At 41.0% G+C, this 18,433-nt stretch overlaps 2 protein-coding genes across 2 annotated transcripts; both read right to left on the bottom strand.

Annotated features, from left to right (window-relative positions):
* LOC8059290 (putative glycine-rich cell wall structural protein 1) lies at positions 339-701 on the bottom strand. Its single transcript, XM_002464501.2, has one exon. It carries the CDS (start codon positions 699-701, stop codon positions 339-341), a length of 363 nt encoding a protein of 120 aa, XP_002464546.2.
* On the bottom strand, positions 3,740-17,130 carry LOC110431673 (predicted GPI-anchored protein 23). Its single transcript, XM_021450972.1, has 2 exons — positions 16,742-17,130; positions 3,740-4,022 (listed from the first exon to the last, which is right to left on the bottom strand). The coding sequence occupies exons 1-2, from the start codon at positions 17,128-17,130 to the stop codon at positions 3,740-3,742; spliced, it is 672 nt and encodes a 223-aa protein (XP_021306647.1).

Raw genomic sequence — 18,433 nt, 5'->3', positions numbered from 1 at the left:
AATCCTCCTATTATATCAGTATCAGGCAATAAACTATTAAAATAAGAAGAAATGATGCGCATTTATATATGAAGAAAACAAAGCCATCACTTCTTGATCAAAGCAAAGAGTTCATATTGTAGATTATAATAAATTACAACCAAAACATGCACGCTTTGACACATCAGCCGCCAGCATGCATCATACCGTGGCCACATTGTTAAGTAGTACACCAATCTAAGTCGTATAACCAATAAAAAAGACGTGGTTTATTCGAAGAAAACATTAGCTCAAACAAAGATGGAACGACTATGTAAACTTGTATCTGACTGTATATATTGTTCCAAATAAACAACAATTTAAGGCTGTGTTCCCTTGTTACCGCCATAGCTGCTGTCCCACTGCCATGGACCATACCTGTAGTTCCATGGAGATCCATTACTGCTACCTGAACCACCACCAGAACCATGGCCAAACCCACCGTTACGGCCACCACCGCTTCCACCTCCGCTGCCACGGCTGTTAGCGTTGCTGTTACCATATGGTCCGTTGTTATAACCCGAGCCTTCCCCACTTCCTGATCCACGACCACTCCCCACACCATTGCCGGAACTTCCTCCAGAGCCACCACCACCACCACTTCCATTTGCATTGGAAGCCCCATTACTGAAAAAGCCACCAGAGTCGCCATGGCCTGAGCCCAGATGCACCCCCTTCTCCATGCCCCGACGCGGATGGGTCATAACCTTCCCATCCACCACTGCCAGAGCCCTCAGCTCACTACTACAGAATTGGTTTATAAGAGCCAAGAGGTTTTCACTGTAAGGGCGGCTGGTGATGCAACCGCCCTTACAGTGCATTTTCCATCAGCACTAGGCTAGTTGATCACGAGCCGCCCTTACAAATACCACAGTAAGGGCGGCTGGTAACACGAGCCGCCCTTATAAATGATTGCATTTGTAAGGGCTGTTGTTGATCCAGCCGCCCTTATTGTGGGATTTGTAAGGGCGGTTCGTGATCCAGCCGCCCTTACAAACTTATTTTTAAGGGCGGTTGGTGATTCAGCCGCCCTTACAAATCACGACTGTATATATGGCTGCAGCCTTCTTCCTCCTCGGGTCACTCACTCCAACCCGAGGAGATAAGGTTGGGAGGCCGTGGGCACCTCCTAAAAATTGCTCTAGTGAGGGGAGGAGGTTTTGGTCTCAAAAACTATCATGGGGAGCTTAGAAAAGGTAAGAAAATGTTATTCCAACACTTTAATTAAAGTTTTAGTGGTTGGTTAGTGAGTAATTTGAGTTTTGCTTTTCTCTCTCTTCCATGGTGCTTGAGCTTTGTATGGAGCAAATTAGACCCTTGTTCTTAAGCTGTTAGTTGGAATTAGTTAGAGATATGAGCTTGCCCTCTTTATTGGTCGTTCTTGCTTGATTTTAGTGGTGATATATTTTACTCTATCATGTATGTTCATCTAGTTCTACATCTAGGATTTGCTTTTTAATTTTTTTATTTATGGTTCATGAAATTAGAATGGTTTGGATATGAAAAATTGTTGGTAAAATATTAATTGTTTCTAATTGTTGACAATGGAACTATATATAAGTTTATTTATATAATTATAATTTAATAATTGTTGCTAATTATTGTTGATTGGTAAAATAATACTTGTTTCTAATTTCTTTTCTAAATATAGTTTCATTAATAGCCAACTAATTAATATATAAGTTAATATTTTCTAAAATAATACTTGTTTTATGTATTTTGTATTTCCGTTTTGTTGCTAATTGTTGCTAATTGGTAAAATAATACTTGTTTCTAATTTCTTTTCCAAATATTTAGTTTCATTAATAGCCAACTAATTAATATATAAGTTAATATTTTATAAAATAATGTTTGTTTTATGTATTTTGTATTTTCGTTTTGTTGCTAATTGTTGCTAATTGGTAAAATAATATTTGTTGCTTATTCCTTTTCTAAATATTTAGTTTTATTAATAGCCAACTAAATAATTATCCTCTACCATGAGTATATACACAATTAATGTCTAGTTTGTATTTTTTCTTCATTAATTTATTTTTTTATGTATTTTGTATTTTTGTTTTGTTTTAAAAGACGGAGTACAGGAACTCTTGGATGTATGGTTGGTCAAGGATTGATGAAGGTTTTCGCGATGAGGTGGATAAATTTATTGAAGCCGCAGAGAAGCATGCATTAACGTTGACACATTATAAGGATACAATTATTTGTCCCTGCAAAGATTGCAAGAACCTTATGGCATTTGCAGATCTGAATACCATTAGATCACATCTGATTATGCGAGGATTTGTTCCGAACTACACAGTGTGGACTCATCATGGCGAAACAACGGTTATTGATGATGGCAACTTTGATCTAGGAGATGCCGCCGAAGCCGAGAGGTATATGCACCAATACACAACTGAGCTTGAAGAAGAAATGGGCTATGACTATCGCAATGGACAAGGTGGTCAGTACTTTGGCAATCAAGATGGTGCTAATGATGCTGGTGATGTCGGCACTGAAGGAGGAGCACGCGAGGGGGATGAAGATGACTTTGACAATTTAGAGGACATGATTCGGGCGATTGGACCAGATATATTACTGCGGAATAAAGGTGTAGAAAATGTAGAGAAGGTGAAAAAAGCATCGATGGAGACTGTGTACAGTGTTGAGAAGGGTTGTCCGACCCATTGGACACTGCTCCGTTTTGTGCTTGAGCTACTCATCTTGAAGGCAAAGTACGGCTGGTCTGACTGCAGTTTCAATGATCTGTTGGGTCTCTTATCATGGGTGTTGCCACAGCCAAACTTAGTTCCCACCAACACATATCATGCGAAGAAGGTTATAAGTCCATTATCAATGGGTGTTGAGAAAATAGATGCATGCCCCAACCACTGTATCCTTTTTCGTGGTGATACGTTCAAAGATCTAGACAAATGTCCGCGGTGTGGGGCCAGCCGGTACAAGAACAATGACCTTTACAGTGGCGGAGAATCCTCCACCGGGAACGAGAGGAACAAGAAGGGGGCAAAAAAGGTGGTACAAGAATCTCAACCACTAGAGGACACTACATTAGGCAACGATGCAAAGAAGAGAAAAATTCCCGCCTTGGTAATGTGGTACCTGCCAGTGACCGACCGCTTGAGGCGTATCTTCATGAACCCTAAGGAAGCAGCGCTCATGACATGGTGGGACATTGAGCGCAACGTCGATGACGATGTCATTGCACACCCGGCCGATGCTAGTCAATGGCAGGACTTCGATATGAACAACCCGTTGTTCAGCTCGGACCCAAGGAATGTACGATTCGCCTTGAGCACCGATGGAATGAATCCCTTCAATGAGAGGAACAGTGACCACAGCACTTGGCCAGTGATCTTGAGCATGTACAACATCCCAACATGGTTGTGTCAGAAGAGAAAGTACCTTTTCCTCACTGTTCTAGTTTCTAGCCCTCGACAACCAGGCTTCGATATGGACGTGTTCCTCGAGCCTGTGATGCAAGAATTCGAGAAACTGTGGAGGACTGGGGAGCTGATGTATGATGCCCTTAGAAATATTATTTGTAAGGGGGGCTGGGTCACCAGCCGCCCTTACAAATGTTATTTCTAAGGGCGGCTGATAACACTAGCCGCCCTTACAAATGTATTTGTAAGGGCGGCTGGGGCACCCGCCCTTACAAATGTTTTATTTGTAAGTGCGAGGCCGGAGGGGCGGCTGGGCCAGCCGCCCTTACAGAGGGTTCCTAGCCGCCCCTAGAAATGAATTCTGTAGTAGTGGCTGCTCCACTAGCAGATGTGAAGCTACCCCCATCAGCAACGCTGATAGGGCCATCGACATTGATTGGGCCCGGAGAGCCATAGCCAGGACTGATTGGGCCTGGAGAACTATATGTATTGCCGGCATCATAGGAACTGCTGGAGGCATAGCCAGACCCAGAGCCATAGCCAGAGCCATAGGCATTTCCAGTTCCCCCACCCCCACCCCGGCCGCTGCCTTGGGCATCAGCTGTGGCATGGTTTACCACCCTAATAGCATTGGTTAATCCAATGCTTAGCAGGAAAGTGAGGGCGCCAACAGCTAAGGGCCTGTTTAGATTGGGGATGAAAAATTTTGGAATGTCACATCGGATATGTCGGAAGGATGTCGGGAGGGGTTATTCGAAACTAATAAAAAAACAAATTACATAGCTCGTCAGGAAACTGCAAGACAAATTTATTAAGCATAATTAATATGTCATTAGCATATGTGGGTTACTGTAGCACTTAAGGCTAATCATGGAGTAACTAGGCTTAAAAGATTCGTCTCGTGATTCTCAACTAAACTGTGTAATTAGTTTATTTTTTTATCTACATTTAATGTTCCATGCATGTGTCCAAAGATTCGATGGGACGGATGAAAAAAATTTTGGTGGGGAACTAAACAGGGCCTAAGAGCTTACATGTAGCCATGGCGAGCTAGGCTAGCTAGTAGCTACGGAGGAGAGGAAATGTGAGATGATGAAAGCTAATAGAAGGTTGCATGGTTATTTATAGTTCCTGCAGTAGTGGATAAGTTGCAATACCTTACTGTCACCTTAATGCCCACCATGTGTTAGCTTGATTCCTCGTGATCTCTTGGACTAATTTGTTTTTTGCCACAGGCTTAAGTACTGACTAGAGACTTGCTGATTGCTTGCGCTTTAACCTTCAACCTTTTCCTTATTTGCTTATAGTTTTAAGATTTTTTTTTCTGAAATGGAGCTTTGAATTGTACAAGTTGGGAAGCTTGTAGAACTTTTCTATGGTGTCTCACACACATATATGTCGGTCATGTGAACCAAGCTGGGTACTGAAGATTAAGGAAGTCAATTGCTTGGGTTCGCAGTGACCAACTGATGACTCACGGAACTCTGTGTTAGTTATGAACCGATCTGGCAACTAGTTCTACGTCTAAAGTTTTCAAATCAAATGAACGTGTCAATAAAAACCTGTCAGAATAATCCCAACGAGTAATAATATTTGACCAAATTATATTGGCAAGGTTGCGGCTGGCCGGCTTCATTCCACTACAGAAAAACTAGGCTTTGCCGACTGCTAAAATCCTTTGCCACCTGCTAAAGGCAGGGCAGTCGGCAAACATACACTTTGCCGACCGCTCCTAAAAGCAGTCGGCAAAGGATTCTTTGTCAACTGCCCAATTATCCTGGCAGGTGGCAAAGAAAAGCAGTCGGCAAAGACGTCCTTTGCCGACTGCCTGGCAGGTGGTAAAGAAAAGCTGGTGGCAAAGGTGGCGGCCCACTAACGGCGCCCATCGCCGTTCTCTTTGCCACCTGCCAGGCAGTCAGGTAGTCGGCAAAGATAAAATTTTTTATTTTTGAAATTTGAATTTAGGTTTTGGACATTCGACGTCGTCACTTGCTCCAAACTTCCTCAAACTTTTTTCATAGCCTCCACATGCAATAAGAGTGAACCTTAAAAACTTTCGTGATTTTGTGACCTTTTTTGCTATATTTTGTTAATTAATTTCTTTTAATTGTATTTTCCACCACAGAATCCTACTTTGAACTGCAGGTGCATCAAATAATGAAACTTAGCCGTTCGAAAAATGATATTCATGTTGGAGAGTCTATTTTAAGGTCGTTTCAAGAAACTCACCCAAAATTTTGATGTCTTTATCCATGGAACATGACCATCCATGTGTGGTAGAGGTGATTTTTAGTTATATAAAATTCAAACGAAGTCGGAAAATTACGAAACTTGACGAGGTGTCATGTTATCACATGTGAAGCCTATGATAAAAGTTTGAAAAAGGTTTGAGCAAGTTGCAATGTCGAATGTCCAAAACCCAAACACCTCTACATGTGATCACATATGAACACATGCGGAGATATGTGGGTTTTACACATCTGACGTCGCAACTTTCTCCAACAAAGACAGTCAGCAAAGAATTTCTATTCTAAAAAAAATTAAAATAGCATTTGCCATCTGCCGATCAAGACAGTCGGCAAAGAAATTCTGTTATAAAAAAAATAAGAAAAGCCTTTGCCGACTGACACGTGGCAGTCGGCAAACGAGATGTGCTCCGTCATCTCACAACGGCATACGTTCCCTTTGCCGACTGCCATACTGGCAGGTGGCAAAGGCTTTGCCGACTGCTTTCCACTTGGCAAGTGGCAAAGGTTTCTTTGCCGATAAATTCTTTGCCACGTGTTCTTTGCCGACTGCCACATGTAAAGCAGTCGGCAAAGCCTTTACCACCTGTTTTGGGGCCTTTTAATTCCAATAGTGTTCTTGGTATATGGCATGGTTCTGAAAAGAATCGGGTTGTTAAGTAGGATGGGATTAGTTCCAATCTCTATCAATAGGATTATTTGAGATTCAAACCATCATGCACTCTATATAAAGGCTGGGTTCAGTTCGCGAAAATTTTTGGATTTCGCTACTATAGCACTTTCGTTTGTTTGTGGTAAATATTGTTCAATCATAGACTAACTAGAGTTAAAATATTCGTCTCGCGATTTATAGGCAAACTGTGTAATTAGTTTTTGTTTTCGTCTATATTTAATGCTTCATGCATGTGCCGCAAGATTCGATGTGACGGGAATCTTAAAAAATTTTGGGAACTAAACAAGGCCAAACTCATTACAAATTATGAAATATTCACATCATTCATTTTTATAGAAAGTAGAAAAAGTCTCTGGCTTCTGTGATGCACACAACCAAGTTCACTACTAGAGAAATGATTTTAGAAGACAGTGAAATTATCTTAAAGGCGGGCACACCTGACGACCACCTCCATAAATGGTCAAAGGGGCTCTATAGGAAAATGCCCTACAGAGGCAGATATCCTAGGTGACTCTAGAAATCATCGATCCAATGAGGTGGTTGTCTTAGGACATTTGTCTCTGTAAATTAATTTTTTGGAGGCTGATATCCTAAGATGACCACCTGCATTAATCCAATGATTTTCAAAGGCAGTTGTTCTAAGCGTCCGTCTCCTAAAATCGATTTAAGGATGCAGGTGCATTAGATACGCGTATATATAAATAGTTGTATCAGAAAGTAATTCATAATGTTTTCATATGAAATCGTGTGAAGACAAACTCTATATCAAAATTATATCTCTCAACGCGATCTACATCTTTGTAGTTGAAAATGTTTTTCAACTGAAACTGTTTAGGTCCTATAATATTATTGTAAATTCATAAATTCTGAAATTTAAAGTTTACAATTATCAAACAATCTCGGATGTTAACATGGGCTAATATGAAAGTTATAGTTCTCAATACAGTCTAAGACTTTGTAGTTCAAAATTTTTTATTTAAAATCATTTAGAGTCCCAAATATATGTTCTAAGTTATATGGCCTTCCGTTCGTTTAGAGTCCCAAATATATATGGTCTTTTTACTCTCCACTTAACACAGTTAAGTGCTGGAAACGAACGGAAGGGCATAGAAGGAATAAAAGTTCGTTTGAAGGCCATAAAAGGAAGTTCAAAAAAAGAGGCTATAGAAGGAAAATACATTTTTTAAGGGCCATACAAGTAAATCTCTCAATATATAAGGCTTCTAGAGTCCATCCTACCATCCTCGGGTTAATCTTTTTACGCGAAGTAAAGACAGAAAGCGTAAATAAGATAGTGGTAGGTGTGGTTCGCTCAACATACAGAGTAGATCTAAGCCATTTGGACTCTGGAGCATTACACACCCGGTCCATAACATGTGCTACAATGACATGAGTTTGCAACTAAATTGTACTTTAAGGGATAAGGGACTTAGAGCCCACCAAATTATCCTCTCAAAATCTAGTTTGTGAAAACATCTCCTATTTTGAAGGTTTCACGTCCAGAAAGTCTTCCCTAACCTTTAAAAGGCCTTTCCAAAAATGAGAATTTCCAGGTTTAATATGAATCTATGAAAAATATTTTGAACTCAAATATTTATTTCAATATAAGATCTATCAGGCTCCTTCTTAATGAAGTAGTTCAAATAACCATTTACTAAGAAGACATTTATTTTTAGGGGGTGTTTAGTTCCCTTTTGTTTCCCAAAAAATTTTGGGTTTTGGTCCATCATATTGCAAAATAAAACTAAAGACCATGCAAATTTTTTGGCAAAAGGATAGTTACTCTCCATTTTGGATTTTGGCTCAAGTGGCCAAAAAAACCCAAAATGAGCCTCAAGAGGCTTCATGACAACAAAAAATTCTGTATTTTGGATGGAACTAAACATGACTCTGAAAATTTTAGCATTTTGCATATCATCACTCCAAAGTAGTTGGCATTTCGTATTTTGGATTCTATGGGAAACTAAACACCCCCTTAATCAATATATATATATATATATATATATATATATATATATATATATATATATATATATATATATAGCCCACCTCGGTGACAAAGAATATTCCACTTGGTAAGAAAGTATTTTTGTTTCTCATTGTTATATTGCCTTTCAAAAAGAATCTTGATTGATAGAAATCAAGTTCTTTAGAACACTGTTGGTGTACAGAATGCCGACCGAAGAAACTGGCACCTCCGCTGGAGGCGACGGTGGAGGGTGCGAAATTAGACGATGGTGGGTCTCCTCTCGTTGTGGCGGAGGACCTTAAGTGGTCGAGAGAATGTAAGTGCGGAACAAATTAGATATCATAAATTCGTTCACCACCTCTTTTCTGCATTTACAGCTCTTCTTTTATAGGGCACACATCCTCTTAACAGATTTTTACACAATTACCCTGTAACGGTGACAGAATATTTTAATATATTCTCTTCATATGTTGTTCTTATTAGGGATATTCAGATAACTCTCCCTTCCCACCACCTTCATCTCAGCAGGCCAGAATGTAGGCCCACGCACGGCCCAAGTCTAGGATTATTTTCATCAGCTAGCCCACGACGTCTCCTGTCTGCCTCTTAGAAGTTGTCAGGCTCCGTGGAACCTTCGACTTTTGTGGGACCTCTGGCCTCTGGGCACGCGAAGGTTCTAGGACGCGCATCCTCTTGTGCTTCCTCCCTGCAACAAGACCGCAAAGCCAAAGTGCGTTAGCTTTCAACTTCACTAGATCGTTAGGCGCCCTTCGGGCGCCCTATCTTGACTATTTGGCTAAATTTATAGATATTGAAGTATTTAGCCAAATTAATAGATACTAAAGTATTTAATCAAATTTATAACAATAGTTTTCTCGTTTAAAAAAATAGTTTTATTGTTTCATAAAGAACAAAATTAAGAAAATGTTTTTGTTACATCTTTTAACAATAAAAGAAAAATAAACCATGAATGTCATGGACACCTTTGAGAACTCTCTTACATCAGACAACACTATAAAGGGTCATTGTACAATCTCGGAGTTCAATTTATGGGGGTGAGATTTGAAAAATAACATCTATCTAAGTAGAAAGTATACATGCAACCATAATGAACTTCAAAAGAGTTTGTGCTGAACTTGGCCCAAAACAAAAAGACTGGTAAAATCTCTGATTGACATGTAGTTAACATCAATTTATATACTCTAGTCGTAGCTGGGCAGAGGAGTCGTTTGACGGTGACAGCGGGTCTTTACCGCATGTGTACCTGCTTCACAACTCAAGAGAAAATTTGATCTTATCCAAACTTGAAAATAAATATCTTACATATTGTCTAGAAAATTAGCTTTTATTCAAGCCAATCCAAAATCAGTGGTAACAAGGCCACTGAAAATGGTATACATGTTGTACAGAGTTATAGGTTGGGTAGCTAATGTTAGCAACATAATGAATGCTAATGATCCAAGGTATAATTGCAGTGAGCATATAATCACTAATCATAAAATTAGAAATACAAGCAGCAGGTAAAAAGTGGTACCAGTCACTAAAATAATACCAAAAAAAGGAAATCTTATAACACTATGATATATACTCTACCTAATACAGGGCATACACCTATTGCTATTGTAAGCTAGCATTGGCCCAATTAAAGTGACAACGATTGATTAAAGAATAAGTATGTGCTGACAAAGTCTCAATCAATGGAATGACAAAACATAAATTCTGAGCAAATAAACAAATTTACATAAGAAAGTGGCATATGCTAGCTAAACATGCATTTGAGAAGTACCAAAGCAAAATGATGAGAAGGTCATTACCAATCACCATGCTTTGGTTGTTCAATCATGAAAGCTTTCAAGTAGGGCAAGTATGTAAAAACGTGAATTAAGATTCAGTGTACTGAGTATGATAAGATTCAAAAGGAGATAAAACATTGGAAAGAGATATTTACATTTATGCTAGCAATATGATCTTTTTATACTTCTGTTATAGTGAGAGACAAAATTAGGAACTCATAGTTAAAGAGTGGGTACAGATAAGCAAAATTACAAAGAACTGAAAAGAGGCTCTTACTATCTCAGCCCCTACAGGCACAGACACTACAAATTCTAGATGTAAAGCTACCTCTTATCTGCATATCTATGTCTGCATATTTTACCTGGATAAGAAGCTGTGTGCAGTTCATCTTCATTACATGCCAATGATAAGCTTTCTTTCCTGAAAACGCATAGGGTTTTGATAGTTCTATAAGTACTGTTGTAGCATATTTCTCATTACTAATCCATAAACACTCCACAGATTAAAAATGTTGAGTAAAATCAATTTCCATCATTTTAAAAACTAAACACAAGATGCCACACGTCCTTCCCTTGAAGAGAGAATGTCAACATCCTTGCAAGAATCCATAGAAATGCATGAGAAGGACATTAAGAGGGAGCTCTTGAGATAGGTCAATCAAAACATAGGTGACCAACGTACTGTTTCCTGCTCATTACCGAATATAAGCAGGTGAGGTCACTCATAAGCAGTCTATGGTTAGGCAGTAACAATAGTAAAATGTATCAGATTTGGAAGTCTTACAAACAAACGTGAGTCGCAAATGAATAGACTAAAAACTATGGCAGTTCTAGCTGATTATTAATATTTAAATCTGGAAAATTCAACTACTAATAGCTCCGCGACCTCTATATCTATAATTAAAAGGACAATTTCTAATTGGTTTGTACAAACATCAGTCCTAAATACGACTTCGGGGAGAACCAGACGCCTGTCCTTTCACATAAACAACCAAATCATTAATGAATCTATCGGATTTCATATACAGAACAAATCAATAACGAACCACTGGATCCAATGCAAGTCATATGCAATATTAGCAGTGATCGTGTGTACCTTGCCGAACATTGAACTGGATACAACGACCTCGCTTGCCGGCGGACACCATGAGCGGGCAATAGAACGAACAGAGCGAGTGGGAAGGATGCGGCTGTGGACGAGAGAGCAAACAGGCGGTGCTTGTTTATGTAGGTTGCCATAATCACGGTAGGAACGAGGATCTAGGGTACGATTTTGGAGCGCAGTAAGCCATGAAGCGAAGCAGAGGGAACATTGATTGGGTACCGACTCGCCGCCCATCTACCGGATCTGTGTGATACCGCCTGGATACCACCAGCGCACGGAGGAGGTCGATGCGCCATCTGCCACCCGCCGCCGCTGCTCGCCCGCCGGATCTTTGTTACGCTCGGATGTCACCATGGGCGGCATGTTGAGACCTACAAGCCGACCGCCACCGCTCAAGCTCGCGCCACCTCCAGTGTTCGCTCGAACTTAGATCTGAGAAGAAAAAGAAAGGAGAGAGAGGAATGACAGCGTGAGTTCGGGTGGGAGATGAAGGAACGACAGGGAGCTAGGGTTTGGAGGCGAGCTTCCATTTTTGAGCGATGGCGGTGTGGAGGCTGAGCACGAAGGAGAGGGCACGGAGGGGCGGCGGTGGCGGCGGTGGGGTGAGGAGAGGAGAGAAAGGAGAGGAATGACACGATTAGGCGAGGGCCGAGGGCTGAGAGGCGGGAGGGGTTTTCTGAAAAACTACGATTATTTTTTTAAATACCGACCTGATTCAGAATTTTTCCTTCTTCATGTTATAATAAAATATAACTTAGGGTTCCATACGCAAAATATTAGAACGTGTTTACTGATCTTAGTGGACAAATTGGACTGCGGGTTAGTTCCTAGAAAGTCAGAGGGTTTTTTCAAAAAACGTACAAAGACAGATGTCGACCCACGAATGAGCCACCAAGGCTTGGATCGCTGTGATGCCTCCGATCTGGAGGGACTTTTAATAACTCCCGAACCTTCGCCGCACAACCTCCGAAGGCCATCCTTGCTTCAGCAGTGGAATCCCTTTGGGCCATCAGATGAGCTTGGACGCGGCGTGTACCCTTCGGGCCGACCCGCCCCCCTTCGGTAGTCTCTGGCCAGGCCAAAGCCAGAGGCTCGAGACCTTCGCCCCTCAGCCGTGACCTCTGTCCTGTGGAGAGGCAGTGTCCCAACAAACACCTTTTTAGATTTCAAAAAGGTACATCATAAACATAGGTTGGGCTAAAATTAGGCTTTGTTTGGTTTCCAAGTTTTTTGAAGATTCCCCATCATATCGAATCTTTGGACATATACATGAAACATTAAATATAGATAAAAAATAACTAAATATACAATTTTTCTGTAATTTGCGAGACGGATTTTTTAAGCCTAGTTAATCTATGTTTCGATAATAATTACCAAATACTCAATCCATCCCAAATTGTAAGTCGTTTGACTTTTTTAATATCAAATTTGACCACTCGTCTTATTCAAAGTTTTATACAAAATATCACTTTTTTTTTGTATATTGGTTTATTAATAAAAGTTCTTCAAGAATGATTTAAATTTGACTATATTTGTATAAATTTTTTTAATAAACCAAGTGGTCAAACTTAGAGTAAAAAAAGTCAAACGACTTATAATTTGGAATGGAAGGAGTACAAACGAAAGTGCTATAGTAGTCAAGTCCAAAAATTTTCACGAACTAAACAAGGCCTTAGTAAAAAAATGTCAGCCCGTAGGACATATGCTTTGCCTTCCAAGTACTTAGTTTATGTCTAAATCTTTCCTCAATTACATCCAATCTGCATTGCAGAGTTTGTGGTGGTGCATTGGGATGCCGAAGTACCAGAGCGGATATGATCCCATTGGACAACCAAAAAGTTGAGTATATTCCCTCATAATGATTTGCATCACCATAGCAGAATATCTCACTTTTGTGGAAATTAATTTTTAGAAACATTAAGAACAATTTCATGTTCTTAGCAAGCTCCCCAAATCACAGTCCATAAAAAGGATTGTAACATCAACATATTGCAAGATTTTTCCCTTTGTTTAATAAAAGACAGTAGGGGGAAATCCCTCCTGATTCCATAAAAAACATATTGCAAGATGGAGATCCATCATACACTAAGTGTGGTGTGATTTCTCTAATCAATGTTCTGACAGACGAACTGTTATTCAAATATAATGCATGCTTATTGGAATGTCCAAAGTTGCCTCTTACAAATGATGGCTCTGTTAATCAATTTTAGATGCGTGACTTTTAAAGTGTACACTTCTTCAAATGACTATTAACATACTTGGACTTCTTAAATTTTCCGTTTCTGTAAATTGGTTAACAGATAAAGAAGTTTAAGATCGATACCCCCATTAAAATTAGCTGTCAATTAGAAAACATAATACATCTGAAGTTGGATAAATTCAAATTTAAACTCTGAATGAAAGTTGTAGATCTCAACAAGATCTATAACTTTATAATTGATATGTTTTTTACTTTAAATTATTTAGAGTATCATAATGTATTCTAATTTCTCAGGTTTTGAAACTCAAAATATAGAATTTTCGGACCACCATATTGAAATGATCTAGACCAAACTTGTATCTCATATAAGTATGGGCATCTCCAATAAGTTTCCTAGCCTTATGGAAGTATTGGAAATTAATTGGCGCGACAAAAAGAAAGGATCGAGCAAAAAAAAGGAGCAAACGGCGCCTGGCCTGCCAGAGTTGGCTGCCGGCTCCTCAAGTTGGCCTGGCCGGCTTGCCCTGCCCAAATCGGCTTAGTTGACTGCCCTGTTGCCGGCCGAGCAACAACGCTCAAGCCCATGGAAATTGGCTTCGCCGACTTGAGAATTGGCTAAGTTGACTTTGATTGCTATTCTGAGTCGGTTTGGTTTTCAAATCGGTTTTAAACCTATTTTGGATGTGGAAAACTTAGAGAACGTATTTTGGACTTGTTTACTACTAGGATAAGACCATTTTTATCTCTATATATCAGAGGATCACGGCCGATTGAGAAGCCCAACTTTCAATCATCAAAAAGCACATCTACTACAACATTTTACCTCCTTTTCTCTCTACCTTGTTTGTCATATCTCCTGGCGAGATTTGCAGCATTCTAGGTGACCTTATTGGTCCTAGGACAACTTCCACGAGCTCCTTACCGATGGGGTCTTCCCAGGATTTGTTCGGCAATCTGCCAAACGAAGAATAGGCTCAACATCGGTTTAACCGGTCTCTAGACCGGTTTTATCCGTTTGCTGCATTGGTTGCTATATTGAAGGTTGTGTATTGACCGTGGTGTGTGCTAGCCTTTGCTGGTGTGTAATCCGGACCCTTTTCGACGTCAACAGTAGTAACTTACTAGCACCTTAATGCCCACCAATGACTTTGTGTTCACTTGATGATTCCTCAAGATCTTTGGACTAATTCGATTTGAGCCACAGGCTAAACTTGCCTAGAGACTAGCTTGCTTGCTTTTGCTTTAATGTTCAACATTTTCCATTTTGCTTATGGTTTTGTTTCTACAAGTTGGAAAGCTCGTAGAATTCTCACACACATGTCTGTCTATCAAGTTAACCAACACTACTAGAGACAATAGCTTTGCCTAGTGCCGTAGGCACTCGGCAAACGCTCAAAGGCACTCGACAAAGCCTTTACCTAGTGCCATACTCGGCAAAGAGCAGTAGACAAAAAAAATTATCGACAAAGAATTCTTTGTCGAGTATATTTTGTCGGACACTCGGCAAAAGACTTTGCCGAGTGACAGAATGACACTCGCCAAAGAAAAGTTGCAATGATGGTGCGAGTGCCATAGCCGAGACACTCGGCAAAGCTCATAATTTGCTGAGTGTTAGCACTAGGCAAACTTCTCTTTGCAAGTGTCGGATTTTATGCACTCGGGAAAGCGATTTACACTCGGCATGTCTGGCATCTCCGGTAGTGCAAGTTGGTATTGAAGCCAGTCAATTGCTTGGGTTCGCAGTGATCTGCAGGCGATGAAATGCATACTATTACTGGAATTTCGGCGCTGCATCCTCGTCCAAGCCACCTTTGCATGCTTGTGAGGTGCCGCAGCTGGATGTAATTGTTGAATCCGTACCGAGAAACCCCGGCTCCTTTTCATGGTTTCACCAAAACGCGCGCTGTGATCCGGTCAACGGGTCAACCATCGTCTATAGTGTACTTACAGTACTAGTGCACCCTTTGAGTAACAATTGGGATAAGTCTAAACTACTCTGCTCCTAGTCCAATAATCCTGCCTCTGCTTCCGATCGAGAACACGCACGGCCATACAATCTAGGCGTTACATACGTATCGAGAAAGCATGGACTGCTTACTTCGCTGTTACCACCCGCACCAGATGCGCTGAGTCTCCTATCTTTTGCTTCTGCGCGCTGTTAGTAGAGCATTAATAAGCAGTGTCCTTAAAATGACTATTTCCACTAAAGATTAACAGAGCGGGTGTTTCTCCCCTAACATGTGCTAAGGCCAGTCTAAATGGTATTTTATTAGAGTTTTATGGACATTTAATATGCTAACATCGTAGTAATAAAGAGAGAGATGTTAAGAGTTTTATGCATGAGAGTTTTATGAAGATGAAAATCTTTTACACTGTTTCTAAAATATAGATATATTAGAAACTGGGTCACAGTACCATGCAGCACCCTATTGGACCCACGTCAGGTAATCTACGGGTTCTATCTCCTAAATTCATTTTTAGCTGTGTCACCAACTTAATGAAAAGTTTGTCTCCTGTGACTTGGGACTGATTATGCCATATGGCAATGCTCTTCTGGTCACTAGGCTGTAAGCAGGCTTTTGGCAGGATAGGGAACACTACACCACAATCTAATATGTAGCGACTCCAAATTGGTCGCTATAAGTAGTTAGCGACTGATAGGGTTTACACAACGACCGATAATTGGATGCTAATATTTATACCGACAAATGGTTTAAGGGTATGATCAATCGCTAAGAACTGATACAATCATATAATAAGTTTCACATTAAACTATATAATTTTAGGCTTGTTTAACATCCATACAAGTTCTGTACACATCAATGATATAATTGCATAAACAAATCTCATATATTTCACTGAAATCAAAATTTGTAAAATTGTACTTTAAATAAATTATATAACAAGTCATCTACGATATAAGAATACTGTTGTGAATCAAAGTCAAAAAAACAATATGAACAAATGATTTTGAATGGTGGCCAATTAAATGAAGAAGAAGAGGAAAGTCTTAGTGTTCAAATACTATTGATGATTTGTATCTATTCTCTTTGTACCTCTATAAATAGGAGGTCACTCTCATACTTGTAAAGCAAGAATCAGAAAATTGAAACAAAAGAAAGAAAGCTCCCTCTTCCTCTCATTTCCTGTGTTCCAAAATTCTATGTTCGTGAGTGTGATTGTGAGCAATCCAAGTGACTCGATTTCTAACACGTTATCAGCACGAGTTCTACCGAGCTAAGGGTAAGAAGGTGAGAAATCGATTCATTTTGATGCTCGAATCTCTTGTTCATGAACAAGCACACACAAGACACGAGCACGACTATCTCACTGCCATCTTGAAGATGTGCATACCAGACCAAACCGTCGCCGTCCTGAAGACGTGCTGACGAGAACGCACTGAGCGCTCGCCGTCGGAAATATGTGTGCGGGACGGCCGCCGCGCCCACCAGGCCGGTTGCGAGCCACACCTCCTGGCCGAACTCGGTCGTGCGAGCCTCTGGCCCCAGCCGCACAGCCCCTAGCTCGGCCGCTGCGCGAGCCGCGGAGGCCACGAACCGCGGGGGGCCGCGCGCCCTGGCCGGCCCGCCGCGCCGCCCGGCCGCGCCCACCAAGGGGCCACGTGCTCCTTCCTGGCCGGGCCGCGCCGCCCGTGCCCTGGCCGACCTGGCCGTCGGGAGGCGCACGTCGAGGCCGCGCACACGCGCCGCCGAGACCGTGCCCAGGCCGGCCCTCCACGCCATAGGGAGCCGCGCGCCCAGGCTCTGCTGCGCCGCCAGGCAGGCCGCAGGCGCCGCCAACGCCGCGCGCCAAACCGGCCGCACGCGGGCCACGCCGTGGCCACGGACGCTGCTAGGGTCGGGCACCCCTAACCGCCCGTTGCGAGGCCGCGCGCCCGCTGGGGTGCCGCGCCAGGCGCCGCCGCGAGCCGTGCGCCCCTAGACGGCCGCGCCCTGGCCGGCCTGCGCTCGCCGAGGAGGCCGCGCGCCCTGGGCAGCTGCGCCAGGAAGGCAGAGCCGTGTGCCATGGCCACACCTTCCCTCCCCTTGTCTGTTTTCCTGAAGAAAGATGGATAAGGAAGAGAGAGAAAGTGGGGGAGAAAATAGGGTTAGGGTTTTTACCCACTCTATTTATATAAGCTCTGGGCAAATCTGAGCCGTCCATCCCACGGTTGATTGGGCCGATCTGTTTAGCCCATGGAGAATGAATTTGGCCCAGCAACCCACTTAAGATGGGCAGCGCATACTATTATTATTTGTGCAAAATAGTGGCTCGAAGTCCACTATAATATAAAAATACACGGCCCGAAGTCCGTAAATTATGTGCGGCCCGAAGTCCGCCATTATTATTATTATTATTATTATTATTATTATTATTATTATTATTATTATTATTATTATTATTATTATTATTATTATTATTATTATTATTATTATTATTATTATTATTATTATTATTATTATTATTATTATTATTATTATTATTATTATTATTATTGCTATTATTTATTTTCTGCAATTATCTATTGCATTTAAATTGTACGTATTTACTTCATTGTAGTCCGAAGGTAATCCAGAAGATTACATACCGGAAATAAAAAGTGTAGTCCTAAAGATTACACCTAATTGTAATCCTGAAGATTACAATCAATGGTATTTTTATTTTGATCTATGTGCACTGGACCACTTATCTAGACGGCCTGAAGCCGCTAGACAAATGCCTGAAGCCTTGTGTGCACGAACTTTTGGTCCATATATAGAGGGTAAAAAGCCACACATATGATCCGAAGCCCGCAAACAATAAGTAGTGAACCTGTAGTTCACCATGTCATAGCGCTACGTGGACAGAAGTCCGTAAAATTGTGAAGGCCTGAAGTCCTTACATGGTATGACTGTTTATTTTTAAGTTTTACATTACTGCAAGTTATGTTTATTTACTGCAATTTACTTTCTTGCAATTACTTAATCTCTGCATATTTATGCAAGCTTGTATTTATGAGAACCGCATATGATCCTGAAGATTATATGCATGAGATATTTGGAGAAA

The sequence above is a fragment of the Sorghum bicolor genome, chromosome 1 (assembly GCF_000003195.3).
Source record: "Sorghum bicolor cultivar BTx623 chromosome 1, Sorghum_bicolor_NCBIv3, whole genome shotgun sequence".
In the NCBI taxonomy this organism is placed as follows: Eukaryota; Viridiplantae; Streptophyta; class Magnoliopsida; order Poales; family Poaceae; genus Sorghum; species Sorghum bicolor.
Note: the sequence above shows the minus strand (reverse complement) of the source record. Positions and strands in the feature narration are given on the sequence as shown.

Excerpts from the sequence above, each read along its gene's own strand:
- LOC8059290 (XM_002464501.2), bottom strand. The coding sequence starts at position 701 with ATGGAGAAGGGGGTGCATCTGGGCTCAGGCCATGGCGACTCTGGTGGC.
- LOC110431673 (XM_021450972.1), bottom strand. The coding sequence starts at position 17,130 with ATGGCGTGGAGGGCCGGCCTGGGCACGGTCTCGGCGGCGCGTGTGCGC. Across the intron at positions 4,023-16,741 it reads GACGGCGACGGTTTGGTCTG|GGTGGTAAACCATGCCACAG; the intron begins GTATGCACATCT and ends CAATGCTATTAG.